This window comes from Pristiophorus japonicus, chromosome 10, assembly GCF_044704955.1.
Source record: "Pristiophorus japonicus isolate sPriJap1 chromosome 10, sPriJap1.hap1, whole genome shotgun sequence".
NCBI lineage: Eukaryota > Metazoa > Chordata > Chondrichthyes > Pristiophoridae > Pristiophorus > Pristiophorus japonicus.
In genome coordinates this window covers 25,284,395-25,304,888 of record NC_091986.1, presented here as the reverse complement: position 1 = coordinate 25,304,888, position 20,494 = coordinate 25,284,395, and the positions used below count along the sequence as shown (strand labels likewise).

The 20,494-nt window shown below is 38.9% G+C and overlaps 1 protein-coding gene across 8 annotated transcripts in view; it reads right to left on the bottom strand.

The window, feature by feature from the left end:
* mycbp2 (MYC binding protein 2) overlaps positions 1-20,494 on the bottom strand; it is a 196,305-nt gene that overhangs the window by 137,726 nt on the left and 38,085 nt on the right. For 6 of the 8 annotated variants that reach the window (XM_070891705.1, XM_070891708.1, XM_070891712.1 and 3 more), the window contains exons 12-20: positions 19,126-19,330; positions 15,364-15,509; positions 14,279-14,383; positions 11,085-11,192; positions 4,880-4,999; positions 2,900-2,981; positions 2,707-2,824; positions 1,290-1,494; positions 752-905 (exon numbers count right to left, since the gene is read on the bottom strand). In XM_070891705.1, the coding sequence (XP_070747806.1) occupies positions 752-905; positions 1,290-1,494; positions 2,707-2,824; positions 2,900-2,981; positions 4,880-4,999; positions 11,085-11,192; positions 14,279-14,383; positions 15,364-15,509; positions 19,126-19,330 (1,243 nt within the window). The remainder of the gene's footprint in view (positions 1-751; positions 906-1,289; positions 1,495-2,706; positions 2,825-2,899; positions 2,982-4,879; positions 5,000-11,084; positions 11,193-14,278; positions 14,384-15,363; positions 15,510-19,125; positions 19,331-20,494) is intronic. The other 2 variants (XM_070891707.1, XM_070891709.1) reach the window with 2 other exon arrangements.

Below are 20,494 nucleotides of genomic sequence, written 5' to 3'. Positions count from 1 at the left end.
TGATTGCTCAACTAATCAGGTTCAGTATTCTCAATTAATAGCAATGAGAACTCCGTATCTAAGAGTTCTCATTGCTATTAATTAAGAAAAAACAAACACAATAACACCAAATAAAAAGTTTAAAAAACACATCACATAATTAAAATTAATTGAAATTAAAAGTTAATAAATAGAGAAGAAAAACATTTTCCGAGTTTTTAAAAAGTTTTTAAAATTATGGTTTAAAATAAATTTAACAGTGGGCAGGGTTTTTAAATAGTGTTTTATTAATTTAATTTTATTATATTTTTATATGTTTTTAAACTCTTATGCCTGTAAAAGTAGGCTATGTGCCTACTTTTATCAGGCGCAAGAATTTTGAGGACATTTGCTGGGCAAGATATGAGTAAACATTGCAATCTTGCCCTTGCAAATGTCCTCGCTCCCGATATATGGATGATCAGTCAAACCCCAGCTTGACAGATCGGAAAAGTCGGTTTTCAGTGCATGTGCATTGTGCGCTGAAAACCAGCTTTTGCAATGCCTTCCCAGATCCATAGACGCAGTATGCACCCGGGGAGGCCGGAATTTCCAGGCCAATAAACAGTATAGCAAAATTAATTCTTTAAATATCCATTTTTCAGATTTCCGCAAGTTTACATGAGTATATTGTATCTGATGTATCTACAAATTTTAAATACACAAATGAAGAAAAATTACATTACAGCTTTGTGCTCAAAAGTTCTATTGCAGGGAAATATTGCAACATTACCTCCAAATTACATCATATACAGGATCCAAGCAAACGCCAAATCCTCGCAAGTCTTCCTGTTCTGAATCATTAAATGTCCTGCAGCTTCCATCCACCTTATTGATCAACAGGCATTTAAAGGGCGGCGGCTCAGTTATGGATGCAGGAACCAAACCTGAATGAACACACACCACAGGTCAGACTCCCACAAGACATTTTTCCACACGCTTCCAGCTCTTCAAAAGTTTTCAGATTTGTATTAAAACTGGAAGTCAAGCATTCGCCCCTCTTCTCCAGCAACTTATCCTAGATCTGAGTTGCTCGTTTATATGGCTCAATACAGCAGTGTACAGCAAATTTACCTCTGTACCATCAGGAGAGCTAATCTATTTCTACTTAAAATGGAGTTATTGTGCTTTGTGGTACATTATTCAGGTTGCATTTTGATAAAATCTACATTTTGAAACCTTGGCTTCAATTTGCAATGAGCTCCTCATTTCAGTTAAGTTTTAAAAATTCACAACTCAATTGAGTACCAAAGTAAAAAAATCTGTCTTGCCTATAATGCTTCTGCTGGCAAAGATTTCTGAAGTTGATAAAACATGCGAGTTGATAAGTGCTTCATCAATGCGTAGGAAGGTCTGGTCTCCACTTGCACCTATCCAGGTAGCCTTTCGGCCATACTTTGAGCCTATGTTTGGCATAGGAGATGGTTTCGTGTTCCAGAAAGGCATATCCAAAATTGGTCTACCAAGCTGCCCTTTCTACAAGGGAAAGGAAAGATCTTAAAAATGCCGAAGCTTCATTTTCACTAATATGTATTTAATTAACAACTTGCATTTATGCAGCTCCTTTAACAAAGAAAAACTGCCCAAGGTGCTTCACAGAGGAACAAATAATAAAATAAACAGATACCAAGCCACAGAAGGATATATAAGGAGGGGTGATGAAAAACTTGGCAAAAGAGATGAGTTTTAAGGAGGTTGATAAAGTAGGAGAGGAAGGTGGAGAAACAGTGAGGTTTAGGGAGAGAATTGCAGTGCATGGGGTCTCGGCAGCAGAAGCCACCGCTGACAATGGTCCAGAGAAGGGAGGGAGAGTGATGTACAAGATGCTGAAGTCAGATGTATGGAGAATTTGGAAGGTGTGGGGGGGGGGGGAATTGTGCTGGAGATTACAAAGATAGGGGGAATAGGCAAGGCCATGGAGGAATTTAATCATGTGGATGAGAATTTTAAATTTGAGACACTGAGAAAACCAGGAGCCAATGTAGGTCAGTGAGGAGGATGGGAGAACAGCCAGAAAAGCATTATAATAGTTGAGTCTGGAAAAGCGTTTCAGCAGTGGATAGGCTGAGTGGGAAATGTTATGGAGGATGAAGTAGAGAGTCATTATATTGGAGAGAATATGGGATCAAAAACTAAATTCAGGACTGAATAAAGCAGAGGTTGAGAATACGTCGCAATCATCACTTAACACATTCAAAATGCCTGCATATCATTTCAACTGAAATTATTTTGGGGTCAATTTTATGCCTAATAAGGTGAAGGACGTCAAAGAACAAAACCCGTTTCACATACAGGGAATCCCAAGGAAACTAGCATGAAGAATATACCTCGAGCCACAGTTGTGACTGAGCAATTAAATCATCATCAAAATAAATAATCTAGTACTAAGTATTTAGGATCACTACAAGAAAATAATGCATTAAATGGTGTGATGGCTGCTGTCGTAATGATAAACTACATTTGAAAATAGTACAAGAATGAGGAAATAGGTCTTCAAAACATTCTACTTGTTACATTTATTCCATATAATCTTGTAAAGCAGAGATTTATCATGGCTTCTGAAGCATTCTGCTCTGCTTCTGTTGTAGTGCATGTAAAATGTTTTATATCAATATTTAACTTGTATATATCCTGAAATAATGAAACATTTCTTAAACTAGCAATTAAATCCTAAAATATTATTCTTACGGAGAAGCTTCCAAATGTGAAGACTTGTCCATCTGCTAACAGTAGAGCTGTGTGGTTACTGCCAGCAGTTACTTGGGTGCAAGGAGCTGGTAAGGCCTGTACCAATGTGGGCGCCCCTCTGAAACAAAGAAAATTTTTAGCAAGGTAGCATAAAAAAATACAAACACAAAGTTTTTATTGTTTTACTTATTACCTTGAATTGACATCTCCATGTCCAAGCTGACCATGTTGTCCATATCCAAATGTATACACATCACCATTCTCCATCAGAATCACTGTAGATTATTTGTAAAACATTAAAACCCTTGGAGTAATAATTTGAGTACCAGTAGCATATAAACATTTAACTCCTCTGCAACAATGCAAATATATTAACTAGTGCAAGTCAAAATATTTACATAACTATCGATTTACAAATTTTTCAAATTATAGATACTGGAAATTACAAAAATGTTCTATTCGAGTGTTAGAATTAAAATCAATGCTTGGCTCCCCCCAAAAGATTTGAGTTTAGCCAGCAAGTAGCTTGGTCATACAGCCCAAAAAGGTCACAAGTATAATGCTCGATCCTGAGATAGCTGGCCTCAGCTCAGGCTATACTGAAGCCACAATTCACCAGTGTTCTTGCATTTTGGGGATGGCCTGGGATGGGAAGGAAATAATTAGCAAGGTATCCAACTCCCAATCACATTCGAGCAAAAACTGTGATATTGTATGCATGAAGGCAAGGTGAGGCTAAGATAGGATTTGGCAGTGGTGCCTTCTTACACCAAGCATCGAAACTCAGACATGAATCATGACCACATGGGAAGGGTACTAGAGGATGACCAGAACCAATGGAACCATATCCCAGGGATTCAAAGTCTTTAGGAGAGGAATGTGTGTGCAGAAAAGAAAACTGGAGAGAAATTTTAAAATTCCAAATGGTATTGTTCAAACAAGTACTATAACTTTGAAAGGGATAATTACTTTAGTTAATGAACAAATTAGATGCTGTAATTGCCTATATTAGTGAATATGTCAAGACAGAAAAAGATCAAAAGCTGAGCTTTCTGTTGTGGGTCCCTCAGGAATGTATGAATTCATATTTTTGAAACACTGCTGGGCACAATTATAAAGTCTTGCTCACTAATGTTGAGTTAAATATAATGTAAACTACATGATCTTATCTAAATATGATATTGTTGTCCCTTGGGTCAACTAACAGACTTTCCATTTTTCTGGCACATTAACAGCTCCTGGTCCACTTCCCGATTCATATAATGTTCTCAGACCTATTTTCATAACTTATGAATACAAATACTCAGAGTTTGATTTAAACATTATGATCTACATTCGGAACATTTTATAGAACAAATTATGCTCATGTGAGCTTTATGCTAACTTTTCTACTCTCAGAATTACTAATAAGCCACTCGGTTTGCAAATAGTAACATGTAAGCAACAAGAACATAGTTCCCTTGGAGGATCACAATTCTTCATAAAACTGGTTTTGTGAATTCTACAAGAACTTATTGTTTTTAAACAAGTTATCTTAAAAAATCTTACAGGATGTGAACATTGCAACCTTTATGCATTAACATGGACAACTCTCGAATTGAAATGAGCCTATTAATTAAAAAGATACGCCTGCAATTGTTTTTTTCATTATGGGTGAACTATTTTAATAATCCAGAAGAAATTAAGTATGCCTACAGATGCTATAAAGGGAAACTTATGGAGATATTCATGATCCTTAAGAAACCTGGCTCTCGAGAAACTGTTTGCCATGACCCAAGGAACAACAAAGGGCCGTGGAATTAAACTCAGAAAAGGGGAGATGAAGAGACAGATCAAATATAATTATTTTGTAATAAGATGTTTAATGTCTTGAATAGATTGCCCAAGGAAGCGATTAGTAATTTTAAAGTGGGTTCGTCAGACATCTGGTGAGAAACATAACCGAGGATACAATAGTGAATCATGCACTGTTTTTGAACATTGGGGTCAGGAGGATGGACCGAAATGGTCTCTTCCGGTCCTATACATCCTTGTATCAAAAGTGACTGCACTTCAATGCAATTCATTAATTGGCTGTGAATTGCCTCAGATTTCCTGAGCACGTGAAAGGCACTATGTAAAAGTTAGTTCTTTTTTATTTATATTTATTCAGATCACAACATACTATGCATACCTGAGTGATGGAATCCACAGCTAACCTGGACTGCTTGGAGCTCATAGTCAAGACATACAGCACCTGGAGGGTATGTTGTAATCTTGCTGGCGTCCTTATCCCCCCTTTCTCCATTTGCATCTGAAAAGAAATGCCCAACCGCACACAGTGATCCACAACATCAAAACAGAGAAAATCATCACAACAACTGAGCCTTATATTTGCATAAGATTCTTAACTATAACACATGGCAACTTAGGTTTCATCACAAAGCCAAAACACCTTTTGCAAACATTATACAAATTTTGAAAATTTAAGTTTGTACTTTTGCTATAAAATTGAAATTATGGGTGTGCATTATTGAGAGTCAAAATCGCCACTACTTTTTTTGTTTAAAGGGTAGTTGTGAAAACACACCTAAACTGCCATTTTGTAAAATGTTTATACAATGTGATTACATCAAAATCTGCAGCTGCTTGGACAGTCATGAATCATTTGACATGCAGTGTGAAAGCACTCCCACCTCCTCCAAGTGGGTACAAGAAAAATAACCATTAGCAGATATATGGAAGTCTTCTTTTGGAATAATGTTCCCCTGGAGAAATATACAAATGAAGGGCTAACGATAGCTTAACTTAGACATGTTTTAAAAATTCAAACGCATCATTGTCCTCATTCTTTGAAAGATCTCACTATGCGGGTCACGTGATCTTTCCTAGTCACATTGTCTTTTGGTCAGTTGTGTGTCTGACACGTACAGAAATCCATAATAATAGCAACTTTTATTTATATAGCGTCTTTAACATAGTAAAATGACCCAAGGCACTTCACAACAGAATTACAAGATAAAACAGATAAATTTGACAGAGCTACAAAAGAAATTACAGCAAATGATGAAAAGCTTGTTTAGAGAGGCAGGTTTTAAGGAGCGTTGTAAAGGAGAAAAGAGATGTAGAGGAGTTTAGGGAGGGAGTTCCAGAGCTTAGAGCCCAGGCAGCTGAAGGCACAGCCACCGATGGTTGAGTCGTTATAATGAGGGATGTTCAAAAGGCCAGAATTTGACGAGCGCAGACATCTTGTGGGATTGTGAGGCTGCAAATGATTACAGAGATAGGGAGGTGTGAGGCCATGGAGTGATTTGTAAATAAGGATGAGAATTTTGAAAATCGAGGTGTTGTTTAACCGGGAGCCAATGTCGGTCACAAAGCACAGGGGTAATGGGTGACCGGGACTCAGTGCGAGTTTGTACATGGGCTGCTGAGTTTTGGATGACCTCAAGTTTACATAGTGTAGAATGTGGGAGGCTGGCCAGGAACGAGTTGAGTAATCAAGTCTAGAGGTAACAAAGGCAGGTGGTTTCAGCAGCAGAAGAGCTGAGGTAGGGGCGCAGGCGGGAAATGTTATGGAGGTGGAAAAGGCGGTTTTCGTTATCCCGCAGATATGTGGCTGGAAACTCATTTCAGGGTCAAATAGGCCACCTAGGTTGCAGACATTCTTGTTCACCCTCAGATTGATGCTAGTGAGAAGGATGGAGTCAGTGGTTATGGAATGCAGTTTATGGCGGAGAACAAAGATAATGGCTTCAGTCTTCCCAATATTTAATTGGAGAAAATTTCTGCTCATCCAGTACTGGATGTCAGACAAGCAGTCTGACAATTTAGATACCAAGCAGGGGTGAAGAGAAGTGGTGGTGAGGTAGAGATGGGTGTCGTCAGCGTATGTGTGGAAACTGACTGTTTTCGGATGATAGCACCAAGGGGCAGCATATCGATGAGAAATAAGAGGGAGCCAAGGACAAATCCTTGGGGAACACCAGAGGTAACGATGCGGGAGTGGGAAGAGATGCCATTGCAGGATATTTTCTGGCTACGATTTAGATAGATAAGAATGGAACCAGGCGAGTGCAGTCCCATCTAGCTGGACGTTGGTGGAGAGGCGTTGGAGGAGGATGGAGTGGTCAACTGTGTCAAAGGCTGCAGACAGGTCCAGAAGGACAAGGAGGGATGGTTTACCTTTGTCACAGTCACAAAGGATGCATTTGTGACTTTGATGAGAGCTGTTTTGGTACTGTGGCAGGGGTAAAAAGCAGATTGAAGGGATTCAAACATTGAATTCATGGAAAGATGGTCACTGATTTGGGAGGCGACAACACGTTCAATTACTTTGGACAGGAAAGGGAGATTGGAGATGGGGCCATAGCTAGCAAGCAAAGTGGGGTCAAGGGTTGTTTTTTTGAGGAGAGGGGTGATGACCGCAGATTTGAAGGAGAGGGGAACAGTACCCGAGGAGAACAGTTAACAATGTCTACCTTCTAATTATAACCCTAGTTTTGGATTCTATCACAAGTGGAAATATCTTATCATGCCTCTATATATTAGTCAATCTCTGAGTTGGAGGCTAGACTGTTCTAGAACGGGGGAGGGGGGGGTGGAGAGGGTGAATGCCGTGTAACACGCAAATGCATTATCAGGGCCCCTGATCTGCAATGACTGAATAAGATGCATGATATTTTTTTGGGGGGGGGGGGGTTTCCACCTGGGCTTTATTTTGGGATCAAGCCTCATGACTGTCCATTTCACTATGAACCCAAGTAGACAGAGGTACTACTGGAGTTTAATCAATTAGAACTTTACAGCTTACAAGAGCTACTTCCTGCTGTCAAGATAATGCGTTTGCTGAACATTACTACGCAAAAGGTGGCTGGTAATAGGTCTCGAGAGAAACCCTCACCGTCGATCTGAGAATTGATAGTTGCATGCTGAGTCCGAGCTCTAATGTAGGCACCTGCGAGTATGCTCACAGGTTTGTAGAGCTGTTGCTTAACTGGTTAATTTTGTCTCCTATCAAGAGAGTTGTAGACCTGTTGCTCGGTGCCTCACAACTTGAGCCTCCTCCGGGAAATCCCCTCAGTGCCTTTCAGTTCTGCACAGAGGGTTTCCTGTACGTGCTGCTCTTGCACACTCTCCACATTGCCATCCTCGTCTGCCATCCAGACACGTCATGGCACACCATCTTGCCGTCCGGAGGAGGCGGGGGTCCCTGATGGAGTGCACTCTACGCGGGACTCCTCCCACTATTTATTGGGGACTTGGCCTGCAGGTGTTGCACGGAGCAGTCCTGTGCAATAAGTTTATAAGTTGGTTCACGGGCACTCAGGCCGCTTGTAATTTCTGCGGTCTAGAGGGGTCAGTGCCAAGGGAGTGGAGTTTATGTTTGGAATCAAAAACAATGATATAGATCTGACGAAAGGTCATCGACCTGAAACATTAACTCTGTTTCTCTCTCCACAGATGCAACCTGACCTGCTGAGTATTTCCAGCATTTTCTGTTTTTATTTCATGATTCCAGCATCTGCAGCATTTTGCTTTTGTATTAAATCTTCCCTGATGTTAGGCTGGAGTATTTGTTTTCACTCACTCATTAATCAAAGTAAGCCAGACCAAAGGACATAAATTAAAACTAGCATTATGTATATTTGAACTGTTGAAGTAAATTTGAACCAAAATGAGAAGATTACTCAAAAGATATTTTGGACATGTTCCTCCAAGTAACTGATTACATTCAAAGTCATTAAAAGGGCATTTAAAATGATGGAGTCTAGGCTAGGAGAGTTAAGAGTACTAGAAGAATGAGCTCCATGGCCAAATGACTTTTTCTCTGTCTTGGCTTACTCTGAATGCTTGGTTGCAAGCATCATATGGCAACCAGAATAATAGTTAATGCCTTCACAACTATGGAGCCAACAATGCACCTATATCCTTGATCTTGGTTAAGTTACACATGAATGGGTGCTTCCGGTGACATCTAAACTATACCTGCAACTGGGGTGTGGTGGTGGTGGTGGTGGGGGGGGGGGGGGGCGGGGGAGAAATAATCCCACATGACCACCTTACTGGGCAGGAAAAAGAGACAAGGCGACACAATTCTCTAGTGTCAAGAGAAGTCCAGCTTCAACATTCTTCAGCCATAACAGCTTTCCACCTTGTGCTGAATTTCAGATTAAGATCAAATCACTATGCAGTGAAGGAAAACAGAAAAGATGGATTTCATTCAAGGTAGCCACTGGGAAGGATTCATATGGTGAAAACTTCAAAACTCAGTGCTGACATCAACTCGTGGCCAAGGCAGGATCTACTAGAGTTGGTCCGATTGGGTTAGGCTGCAATGGTACAACTAAAGACTGCATTGATTAAAGACAAAACTGTAGATGTAAGCTACAAATAAATGAGAAACTTGGTAAAGAATTCATGAACAACTGCCGACTTGTTCTGGTGTGGGAGATAAGTGACTGATCAAGGCAGAAAAAGGATTCAAATGGTACAGCTCAAAGCAAAACAGTGGCGTAGGGGATCATTCAGCAGTATAAGGCAAGTCATCAGCAAAGTGTTCACAGGTCTTCCGCTTGTGAGGTTCCAGTATCTGTTGTATGTAGGCTAACTGGTGTTAGACTACAGGGACCAAAAGCTTCAATTCGAATGTTTAACACATCAGTAACAAAGTGCACAGCCAGGTACACTTCCCATTACATAACCATTTTCTCCAGAGGAACATGCTCAGAAAAGAAGTGTGGATATTCAATTTTAACATTCATATGCTACTAATCGTGCAACCAAAATACAAGAAAAATGTGTGGTATGGCTGTATGATTACTACCAATTACCTAGAATCAACAGTTTATAAATGAACATAAAAAAAATCACGATCTGGAAAATAAAGCATTGCCACTAGGATTTCAGCAAAGTTTTGAGAAAAATGTTAATACAATGGTACTTCAAAGTGTGAAAAACACCCAGCAGTACAATTATCTTTCTAAATTTGTAGTATATCTGAAGTACATAACACAAAGTACTGGTAGTTACCAATCCGTCACTCTAGTGGTGGGAACAACTCGAGATGATAATTTATTGAAAAGCGTCACGCGATATTAAAGCCCAAGTGCAATTAAAGCTGAAGTACAATCTTCATAAAGTATATTAGTGCCAATACATCAAAGAAGCCTGGTGACAACACGATAGTTAACTGCGCATTCAATCCTTGAGTATTTAGTCCAAGGAAAAAAATGGGTTGCTTGACCCAGAACTCAATGCAGAATTGTGCCCAAGTTGACAAATGAGTAACATGAGATCAAGGATCAATCTATACAGTTTTAATAAATACTGATGAAACCTCTGATTTACTTTAAATGTGGAGAAATTAAAATCAGACTGGTTACTTGCAATTAAATTTTGTAAGCAGAGTTCAGGTTCAAGATGAAAATTCACACATTTAACTCTTTTCAGTCAAAACAAAAAGTATGTACCAAGCACATATTTTACAAGGAGCAATCGGATCTTCCCTTTGCCCGACTCAGATTAAATGTTAGAGATTATTAATACTGTACAAAAGGAGGCAATTTACACGAGTATTCTCATTACAAAGTAACTACTCATGTCACTATTGCTTCTCTAATTCCATCATAAACCAGGCTAAATGAGTTTAGTAATTTAATTATTTCCAATTTTCTTTGGTACATGGACCAACAAACCTCAAAATTTAAATTTGTGTCTCAAAATAGAATCTGCAAAGGGAAACAAGATAGCCAATTGATTCTGCTCATTAATGAGACCCTGAAACTATAAGTCAGTCAATTGTGGACCATGAGGCGTGTTAAATTGCACATCTCACCATTATCCATTAGCTGGAGCGTGCATGCAAATACAGATAGATGGTCAATGAAACAAAGTGACCATTTACTATCAAGATATTTTTGACTGGAAAGGGTTAATAGCAGTCATCAAGACAAATCAGCTGACAAGTTTCTTTCAACTCAAGAATACAGAAAGCATAAATGGAATGCAGCAATTTATATAACGTACAGCAACCTGTAAGCAGAGTAACATTTTAGCATATAAATTATTCTCCCTTTCTTTAATATAACAATCACCATTCTTCAAAATGGAATTGCACAATTTCAGAACGAAACAATGACAAAGTACAAACATCTGAATAAAAGCAAGAGGCATTCTTTCTTGTACAAAGTAAAGCAACTAAGCAATGTTCCCATTCCACCTGAACCAATCTTAAACCAGAGAGCTTTATTTTCTCCTCGGGTTACTCAACATTAAGACATAAAAAGCAGAATCAGTTCTGTAGTTGTCCACATTAGACAGAGACTTGGCTGACAGAAGAATATGACTGGCAGGATAGGTTGTAGTCCTCCAGCCAGTAAGGAAGGATGACCAAGTACCTTTATGCTTGTCCCGTTTATGCTTTAGCTTTGCTGGAAGGGGTCTTAGCCTGGCTATGGCCTGTTCTCGATGATTCAAATAAATGGGACCAGGAAATACAATGGGGCCTGAGGAGAAATAACTTGCACATGCATAGGAAAGCTCACAAATTAAATAACTGTCAAAATTAAAAGCAAAAAATAGTTTGTCTATAATATAAAAAGGAAAATGGCATCTACTGTATTTGAGGCATGAGTAAAAGGATACATTGAAGGTAGTAATATGGTATAAAAAATTAAGGAAAAACATCAATGAATAGTAAAGTGATAGCATGACAAAGTATAAACGTAACAAATTTCAAACAAATTCTAGTGTGCTCTGTTTAATCAATGACAGTGCAATACAAATCTCAAATTCACAATTATGAATTTTGTAGACTAGAGTCCAGTTGCCATGCTAAAGTGGTAGCTTAGATTTTATTTCCTATATTACTATGTTAAAATGCACACTACAAAAATGCCTGTTTAGGAAAATTTATTTCACTACAATGTAATTTTGTACATCTTTTAGGACAAAATAACTTACTTCTAAAATAAAATCTCATTATAAAAGGTCATTATGCAGCTGCTTTGAAAATATGGTTCCAAATAAAATTAAATAAACCCCTTGCTCTCACGAACAATCATGATGACCTCCCTGGTAGCAAGATGTTGAGAATTTATAGTGATGTAGGCAAAACATTTATAGCACAAATGTGGTTTCCCATTTTAAAACAACTACTGATGCAGATTGCCATGATCGTTTTTGTGAATTATACTTTTTATGAAATCATTACTCCCGTGTCATAATAAGCTTCTATATTTTGTTGCAAATAAATTTTATAGTCTTTAGGGCATGTCTTCACCCAAACAGTGGTCACTTTTCAGTAAAGAAATACTGTGCACCTAAATTGGTAATTATTGTATTGGAACATATACTTGCAACACTTCATAACAGAGCAGAAGCAATGCAATATTCCAACCTATTAAAAAGGTAAGACTAAGAGAATTAGGACAATTAACTAATCTAAAAATGTCCACACTGTATTGACATGGACAACTGGAGTAGAGAAAAAGCCAAGGGAAAATAAATTATATTACTTTTAATATTAAAGATCCATGATCAGCAAATGATATGAGCATGGGGAAAAGGAATGTTGCCAAGTTTAGATATTTACCAATCTAATTAGTGCAGGACTTGTGTCTCTGGGTCAAAAGCTGTGGATTCAAGCTCCAAGTTGGGGTTTCAAAGTTCATAACTTAGACAGACATCCCAATGCAAAAATGAAGGCGTGCTCTATTGTCTGAGGTACTATTCTTTAGATGAGACATTAAATCAGGGCCTCCGCTGTCTATTCCCATGATTCAGGTGAACATTAAAGATCCCATGGCACTATTTAAAAAGTAGGAAATTCTACATCCTGACAAATATTCTCTACCAGTATCAAAAACAAAATTAATCGATTACTTATCTCATTACTGTTTGTGGGACCCTTCTGAGCCTCCAACAGCTGCTATATAATTTGCCTATAACTGCATTTCAAAGTAATTCATTGTCTATGAAGCACCTCGAGGTCCTAACCTGAGGAAGGACATTCTTGCTATTGAGGGAGTGCAGCGAAGGTTCACCAGACTGATTCCCGGGATGGCGGGACTGACCTATCAAGAAAGACTGGATCAACTGGGCTTGTATTCACTGGAGTTCAGAAGAATGAGAGGGGACCTCATAGAAACATTTAAAATTCTGACGGGGTTAGACAGGTTAGATGCAGGAAGAATGTTCCCAATGTTGGGGAAGTCCAGAACCAGAGGTCACAGTCTAAGGATAAGGGGTAAGCCATTTAGGACTGAGATGCGGAGGAACTTCTTCACCCAGAGAGTGGTGAACCTGTGGAATTCTCTACCACAGAAAGTTGTTGAGGCCAATTCACTAAATATATTCAAAAAGGAGTTAGATGAGGTCCTTACTACTAGGGGGATCAAGGGGTATGGCGAGAAAGCAGGAATGGGGTACTGAAGTTGAATGTTCAGCCATGAACTCATTGAATGGCGGTGCAGGCTAGAAGGGCCGAATGGCCTACTCCTGCACCTATTTTCTATGTTTCTATGTTTCTATGAGACATGATGAGGAATTATATAAATACAAATCTTTCTTTGTAATTTGAATTTGCTTGAAGTTCAAGTCCACTCATGCGCCACAGTTGCTGTGTGGAGCAGTCAAGCCCCTTCTGGTGAGCTCCCCGTACCCTACAAGTACCTAAAGTCAGCAATAGGTGCTGAGGCTGTGTGGCTGCAGCTCGGTCAAAACAGTAACCATCCAAGGTGGACAATATGATGCATATTGACTTCTTTAGACAATTGAGAATATGCAAACAACTCGGCTGAAGATGTTTCTCTGCAGTCTTCAAGAGTTTGTAAAAAGTCTTAATTTGTTCACCTGAAAGACTACTTATTTTAAAATTCTCATTCTGGTTTTCAAATTATCTGTGGCCTCACCCCTTCCCATCTCTGTAACTTCTTCCAGCCCTAAAGATCTCTACGCTCCTCCAATTCTGCTTTTCTTCACCCCACCATTGGCAGCTGTGCCTTCAGTTGCCTAGGCCCTAAGCTCTGGAATTCCCTTCCCAACACTCTCTCCTCCTTTAAAATGCTCCTTAAAACCTGCCTCTTTGGCCAACTGTCCTAATATCTCATGTGGTTCAGTGTCAGATTTAGTTTAATTATCGCTCCTGTGAAGTACTTTGGAACATTTTACTACATTAAAGGCACTATACAATTACAAGTTGTTGTTAGTTATGATTCAACTTTTTAAATTGAGAGTACTTTTTAGGCCAGCTAAAATGTGCTGTATATTATAGCTACAGTGCATTCTCCAGTAGATTGTATGGTGGAATTTAGGGCACAATTAATTAAGCAGATTACATACAAATGCTTAATCAGATCAAAGTGCAGTTGCAGAATTGAAGATTGTACTATAACCATTAGTTGTTTTAAATCATTCAGGATGACACTTCAAATTTAGGTTTTGATATTGTGCATGATTATGGGGATTAAAATGTTAAGCAGTCATCCATTCAGAATCTTTAAAATGTGTAAAAATAATATTTTACTTGTGTTCGAAAAACACCACTTTAGAAGAATGTCAACTGTCACTCAAGCCGTTATGGAAAGCATACCTCTCACTGCTTCTAGCCTGTGTCTTCTGCTCAACCGCTGCCTCTTTTCTTCTTGCCTTAGCTGAATATGTTCTTCTATATTAACTCCTGGTGGGACAGGTCCTGCTGAAGGAATCATAATTATTTAAAGAAAACAAAACCAGTGTGTGCACTGGAATCATATTGCATTGAAATATTCAATATTCTCAATTTCATTTAATCTTCTAGCAATATGGAACAGCAAAAATCTCCCCAAACCCTATTTATGAGAGTTTATTTTAGCAGTTAAAATTTTGAATTTATAGTAATCATTTCATTCATTTTGTACAGAGCAATGTGGGTTTTACTGAAAGCTTTTTTTCTGCTTTTTACAGATAAACGATATTCTTCCAACATGCAACAAACTAAATTTAATGCAATGTTTTCTGTTATGTTGTGTAGAGCTGCCAATAACGAAATACTGCATTGCTATGATATTTTATAAAAACAGCAAATAGTTTTTCCAATTGTTAGAGTTGAACGTGCAGAATTAATCACCTGCAGTCATCCACGATAAACTAAAATGTAGTTACTCGTGATTAAGTCTTGCAAATAAGTGCCTGGAATTCTTCACCACAAAATCGTCATCAAAGCAGAAACATTCACATTAATTAAAAGCAAAGTGGGTATGTATTTAAAAAGGAAAATGATAAAAAGGATACAAGGAAGGGAAATGAGGGTAGAGTAGAGAGCTCCAGTTAGAGAGCTAGCAATGCCCATAGGTTCGGTGTGCCAAAGGGCCTCCAGCTGTGTAGGAATTTCTAGGATTCTATGAAATATATTTTACGGCATCATTTAATATTATATCCTTCTCCAACCCAACGTTAAAAGTCGTATCAAATGAGTTACTTCAGGTGGATTGTAAAGATCTAAACTGGTACCCATAAAACTCATTAATCTGAAATTGCAGGGCAAACCAATTGTATTTCAAAAAAAACTTATTTTCCTTTTGGCTGAAATTTTAAACACACTGCAGGAATTCTGCTAACACACATTGTTGGATCTTGTTTCGTTACCAGCTAAGCGGAACTTCAGAGAGATCAATTTGTGCTGTTAAAAACACTCACCTAAAAGAAGATCTAAAGGGATCATCTCTTTAACAGCATCAAGAATCCCTCGCTGCCTTGCCTCTTGTCCATCCAGCTCGCGGGCACAGGCCTTACAGCAACCACATAAAGCGCAACCAGACTCACCAGACCCACATCCACAAAGCCTAAAATAGACCACGATAAAAACATGCAATTGAAGCAAATGAAGACTTCTCTATACATGTTCCCAGTGTTTATTATAATCCACTAATGCAGTTACCTTTTATCAGACACCCACAAACACAACAGATGCAGCACTGACTTTACAAGTTATAACATACAAGATTTAGAACAAACTGAAGATGAATCAGCAAAAAGATAATGCGGCAGTCAGTAATGTGGAGAGAAACGTACAGCAGTGAAACCAGAGCCGACAAGTAATATTAGACTAAATGCTGTGACGGTTGATGCAATTGATTTGGACTTTTACAGAATTGGAACTTGATCACACAAGTCAACCAAACTAAATATTTTTATAAAGATTTTAAAGAAAATATGAAAAGGCGGATGTACAATATATAATAAACTGAGAAATTGTATATAAATTGAGGATGCACGCAAGACTCAGGTACATTCTGGTCGGAGTACGAAGAATTGAAATTGGAGCTATAGTCTTCCTCATGCGTTGACTGAATTTCACTTCTAATTAGGGCAGCTGAGAGAGAGAAAACACATTTCGTGACAGCGTCCTTTGCTGCTTTGATCAGATGATCTTCCTCCACTCTCGTATACAATACCGTGTCCTGAAACACACTTAGTTCTCTGAATAGAGTACCAAATACTTCAGGGCAAGGCAATGCAAAAACTAAAATCTAACACCAAGATTCAGATTACATTTAATGCCTAGCAACCATCATGAGCCATAACTGATCACCTATTTGCCATTTAGTTGAAATTATGATACTTCAGAAATTCTATTTAGAGAAACACAACCTTGGGCCTCACTTTGATCAAAAATCATGATGGATGAGCTTTCCAAATGAGTGATTGGGAACTCTGCTTATCGAGTCCCACTGCTAGGGTGGACCTTACACCTGCTGAAAGCACCCATCATGAAGCTCTGAATCTGAGCATGGTGTTGAGCAGAAAGGTGTGGAAGTTTGACTTGATTACACCCCCAATTGACTACGTCCAACCTTGTGAAGGAAGCAGACACTACAGCGAGATGGGCTAGAGACTAGAAAGTGAAGTGCATAGTCCACTGCAGTTTACTATCTCAATGAGCAGCCAGTGCACTCAATCTGGCCTTTTTGGGATTATGGAAGTGAGTTAGCGACCAGGTTCAGTAACAGTTGCCTCATGAGTTGCCTTGATTCATTAACTATAAATATAGCTGCTGGCATCAGCCTTAGGATATTCACTACAGTGTCCAAGACTGGAGAACTTGATCAGAAAACCTAAGGTATAGATAGTTTCACTATCAATGGCACACCTCGATTGTGCTAATGGTAGCGATAGTACAACCTGAGGGTCAGAGAAATGGCTTCTCAAGCACACAATATCCTGCAGTGACTGGTATTCTTCTCCATTTACAATAAACCCTTAACTCAAATCTCAGAAATTGTTGGATAAATGCAGGTGCTACATTCTGGAAAGGATCTAATCAGCCATTTATCTGGAAAGAGATAAAATGCATAGGTGCCCAAAGGTTGAAAAATGTTACTGCTACCAACAGAAATTTAGCAAAAACACTTGTTGCGAGTGTCCTGGCAACAAGCTTATCGGTAATTTAACTGCAGTTACTTTGTGAGACTCTCACCCCAAAACAAAATATGCATCTTTTGAGAATTGCCAGCTGTCAGGCAATCTCCTGAACAAATCACAAATTGTTTCCACTAGTATCACCATCTTCAATTTTTATACATTTATATTAAACTACATCCTTTAGCTTGAAAAAGCAGCAGGTGCTTCATTTAACAGGTTGGTCCCGATCAAAAACACTCCGCTGAATTGTGGGAGAGATATATATAGTAGGGTTGTCCTCCCCTGCCGAAGTATCTAATGAGACAAACGGGCAGTCATATAACATAAACACCCACATATAATTGAGCTCACTTCAATACATCATTTTCTGGCGCTCCAGGGCACATGCTAGCAACCCAAGGGCTGCCAAGCTGCCTGTTCTGCACTCCGACTTTCTGCTGTGGAAGGGAGGGGCAGCAGATATATAGACCACTCCATTATGGAGCAGCTGCCAAATTTTCATGAAAGTCAGAGCATAATGAGTTTGATTTCAGTTTGAAAGCTGGCTCCAAAACCCCTCTGCTCTACTTATATGTATTTGAGCACATTGGGCACCTTATAGGGCTTAGACCAAGGAGCAAGAGATCCATGTGCACATTGAGTGCCTGGCATTGCATGATCAAAACCAAAATCTCACTTGCTTAAAAAAAAATCAAATGTGGATCTGCACCTCAGAAGCCATGACCTCAATTAATTGCTGGTGAGTGAAGGAGTTGAAGTCATGTTCAGGGTAACTTTTAAACTTAACTTGTGCCCTTTAGGGTGGCTTCCATTTAATTGTATAGACCTTTAAGAAAGGTAATGCCAGAGTTTAATTTGGACACCCATCAAGAACTGAAATTCTTAGCCATGCACATTTGCACAGCAAGGATCATCAAATGGACGTCATGACCTCCAGATCATAAGTCTTCCTGTGGACTGCTGCAACAATCTGGGTTGTATTCAGCCTAGCATTCTGGCAACTGCCACAGCAGTTTGTGCCAGAGCGGCGCTGATCTGACAGAATCTTCCACGTAAAGAAACCCGAGTCAGGCATAAATATATCCTCACTTCGAAAGTGCCTTGAGAATGGCTTATTATGGCTTCTGGAGGAATTGATACACTGATCTAAAGTGAGCATTTTCTACACGGCTTTATTAGCCAGATATTCTGTTAGACGATGTAACCAAGTGGCTATAAAAGCACATCTGGCTGGATGAAAGGCTGTATTTAGTAATAGTGTAACAAACACTTTTTCTTGGAGAAATTTGACAAGGAAGCCATTGCCAACAATAAGCGATAAAAGACTGAAGTCTGGTTCAGAATACAACTGAGTGAGGGAACATCACTGGACAAAAAGACAGAAAAGACACGTTATTTTTAAAGAAAAGGAATTTCTGTGTGGTGTGGTTTCCAATCTTCTCTTACTTTACTTACAAGGCCATGAATCATATTTCATGTGGCATTTGAATGAGGAAGATTTACAATACAATCTCAAATACAGAGATGAAAGAATTCCAGGAGTTCCCACAACTGAATGTCAACTGGCTCACCACATTCAACCAGATTTTTGTTAAGCAAAGCTAATCCATACATAAAAAACACAAGACCTCCACATGATTAACAAAGATGCTGCAAGATGAGCATTTTTATGGTGGTTGATTTAAAAAAATTAACGTGACAGTTTTGAAATGCGGCTTCTGGCAGGCAAAGAAATGGGTCATTTTGCTTCAAGCAGGTGCATAATTAAATTGACTAGACTACAGATCATATTTTGATGAAAGATCATTGACCTTAAACATTAAACTCTCTTTTTCCACAGATGCTGCCTGACCTGCTATGTGTTTCCAGCACTTTCTATTGTTATTTCAGATTTCCAGCATCTGTAGCATTTTGCTTTTGTTACAGATTATGTTTGTCAACCCTTCAGTACATTTCTCAGTTATTCATTTTACTGTTTGATTCTTTAAGACATACATTACTGGCTCAATATGAAACAATAGCACATTGTGAACCTACCCTCCAGGGACTCTGTCTGGTCGCCCACTGCTGACACAACTGGCTCCATAGCCTGTGCAGTCTCCACACACAGTGCAGACCATGCACTGGTCCAGCTTCCATTTGTGCATCCCAGGGGGGCACATTATGGATTTCTCATCCTTTTCATCCAGCTCCTCTTCTAAATCCTCATCCATTGCTGTTGCCATGTTTTCCACATTGAAACCTACTCAAAAACAAACACATGGGACACTTAAATTCACAGTATTTCTGCCTAAATTAGTCTTAATATTTATTTAACATCCATTGACTCAAATTAAAACATGGACAAGAATAAGACTATTCACACCAATAAATGATTGTGCACAATGTATTGAAGTGCCTGTGGATTTTTCCTATTTGTCAATGTGTGAAATATCCAAGGATGCCATCTCATCCCCATGCATCATCTTCTAGCGAGTCAGCCTTCAATAGGTTACACACCTTGCAAAACTGCAATGCTGGGAGGAAAGCACAAGGCACTGCTCCTGCATGTCATAGCACTGGATATTTGAGGGTCTCAATCACCATGCTCTAACCATTCCAGCACAACGTCCAACGGGGAAAGAGGATAGCTGTTGTTGCTATTTTCATATTTGACACAACATGGTAAGTGTAACAAGTCTGAATGAGCTCAAAGTACTAGTGCTCATCAAAAAAGTTCAACAGTGAAGCACTAATTGGTTGTCTCAGTCAGAATGGCCATATGGAGAGCTGGTATGACTCAAGAGATATAAAAGCTTATGCCGGGTGCAAAAATGTAACAATCTTTAGCACTGAACCATCTCACCTTATATAAGAAACTTTCAGTTTTAATTACTCATGATCATAGATACATGCTTTTTTAAAAAAATGTAGCTACTACCTTGGAAGAAATAACTTCAATTTAGAGGGACATTTTCCTGTACCACCTGCACTCAAAGCTATTAAATGATAACATCCAAGTAGCTTTGTTCACTTCAGGCAAGCTTCAAACCAGTCTAGGTCTAATATAACCAACCAGGTTATGAAAGAACTTCGTAATACTGACGTTTGCAGCATCCATGCCTGAATTATCTTTCCCCAGCTTTGGCACCTGTATCCAGGCCGATCCAAAGCACCATCGTCCATGAAAATCAAGAGCGCTGTCCCTGGCACACATCAGTCACCCCAAATCATTGGCAAGACTATAGGTGCAAATGGAGACTTGTTTGGATCTCCATGGCAGGATGCTGACATATTAAAATTCCCTCCTATTTTAAAAATAATGCAACACTTTTACAAAGACCTCCACACAAAACATTAACCTTTTCTCTTTTCAGATGTTGACAGATGTTTGCATTTACATCAGAGTATTTTTACAAGGTAATAG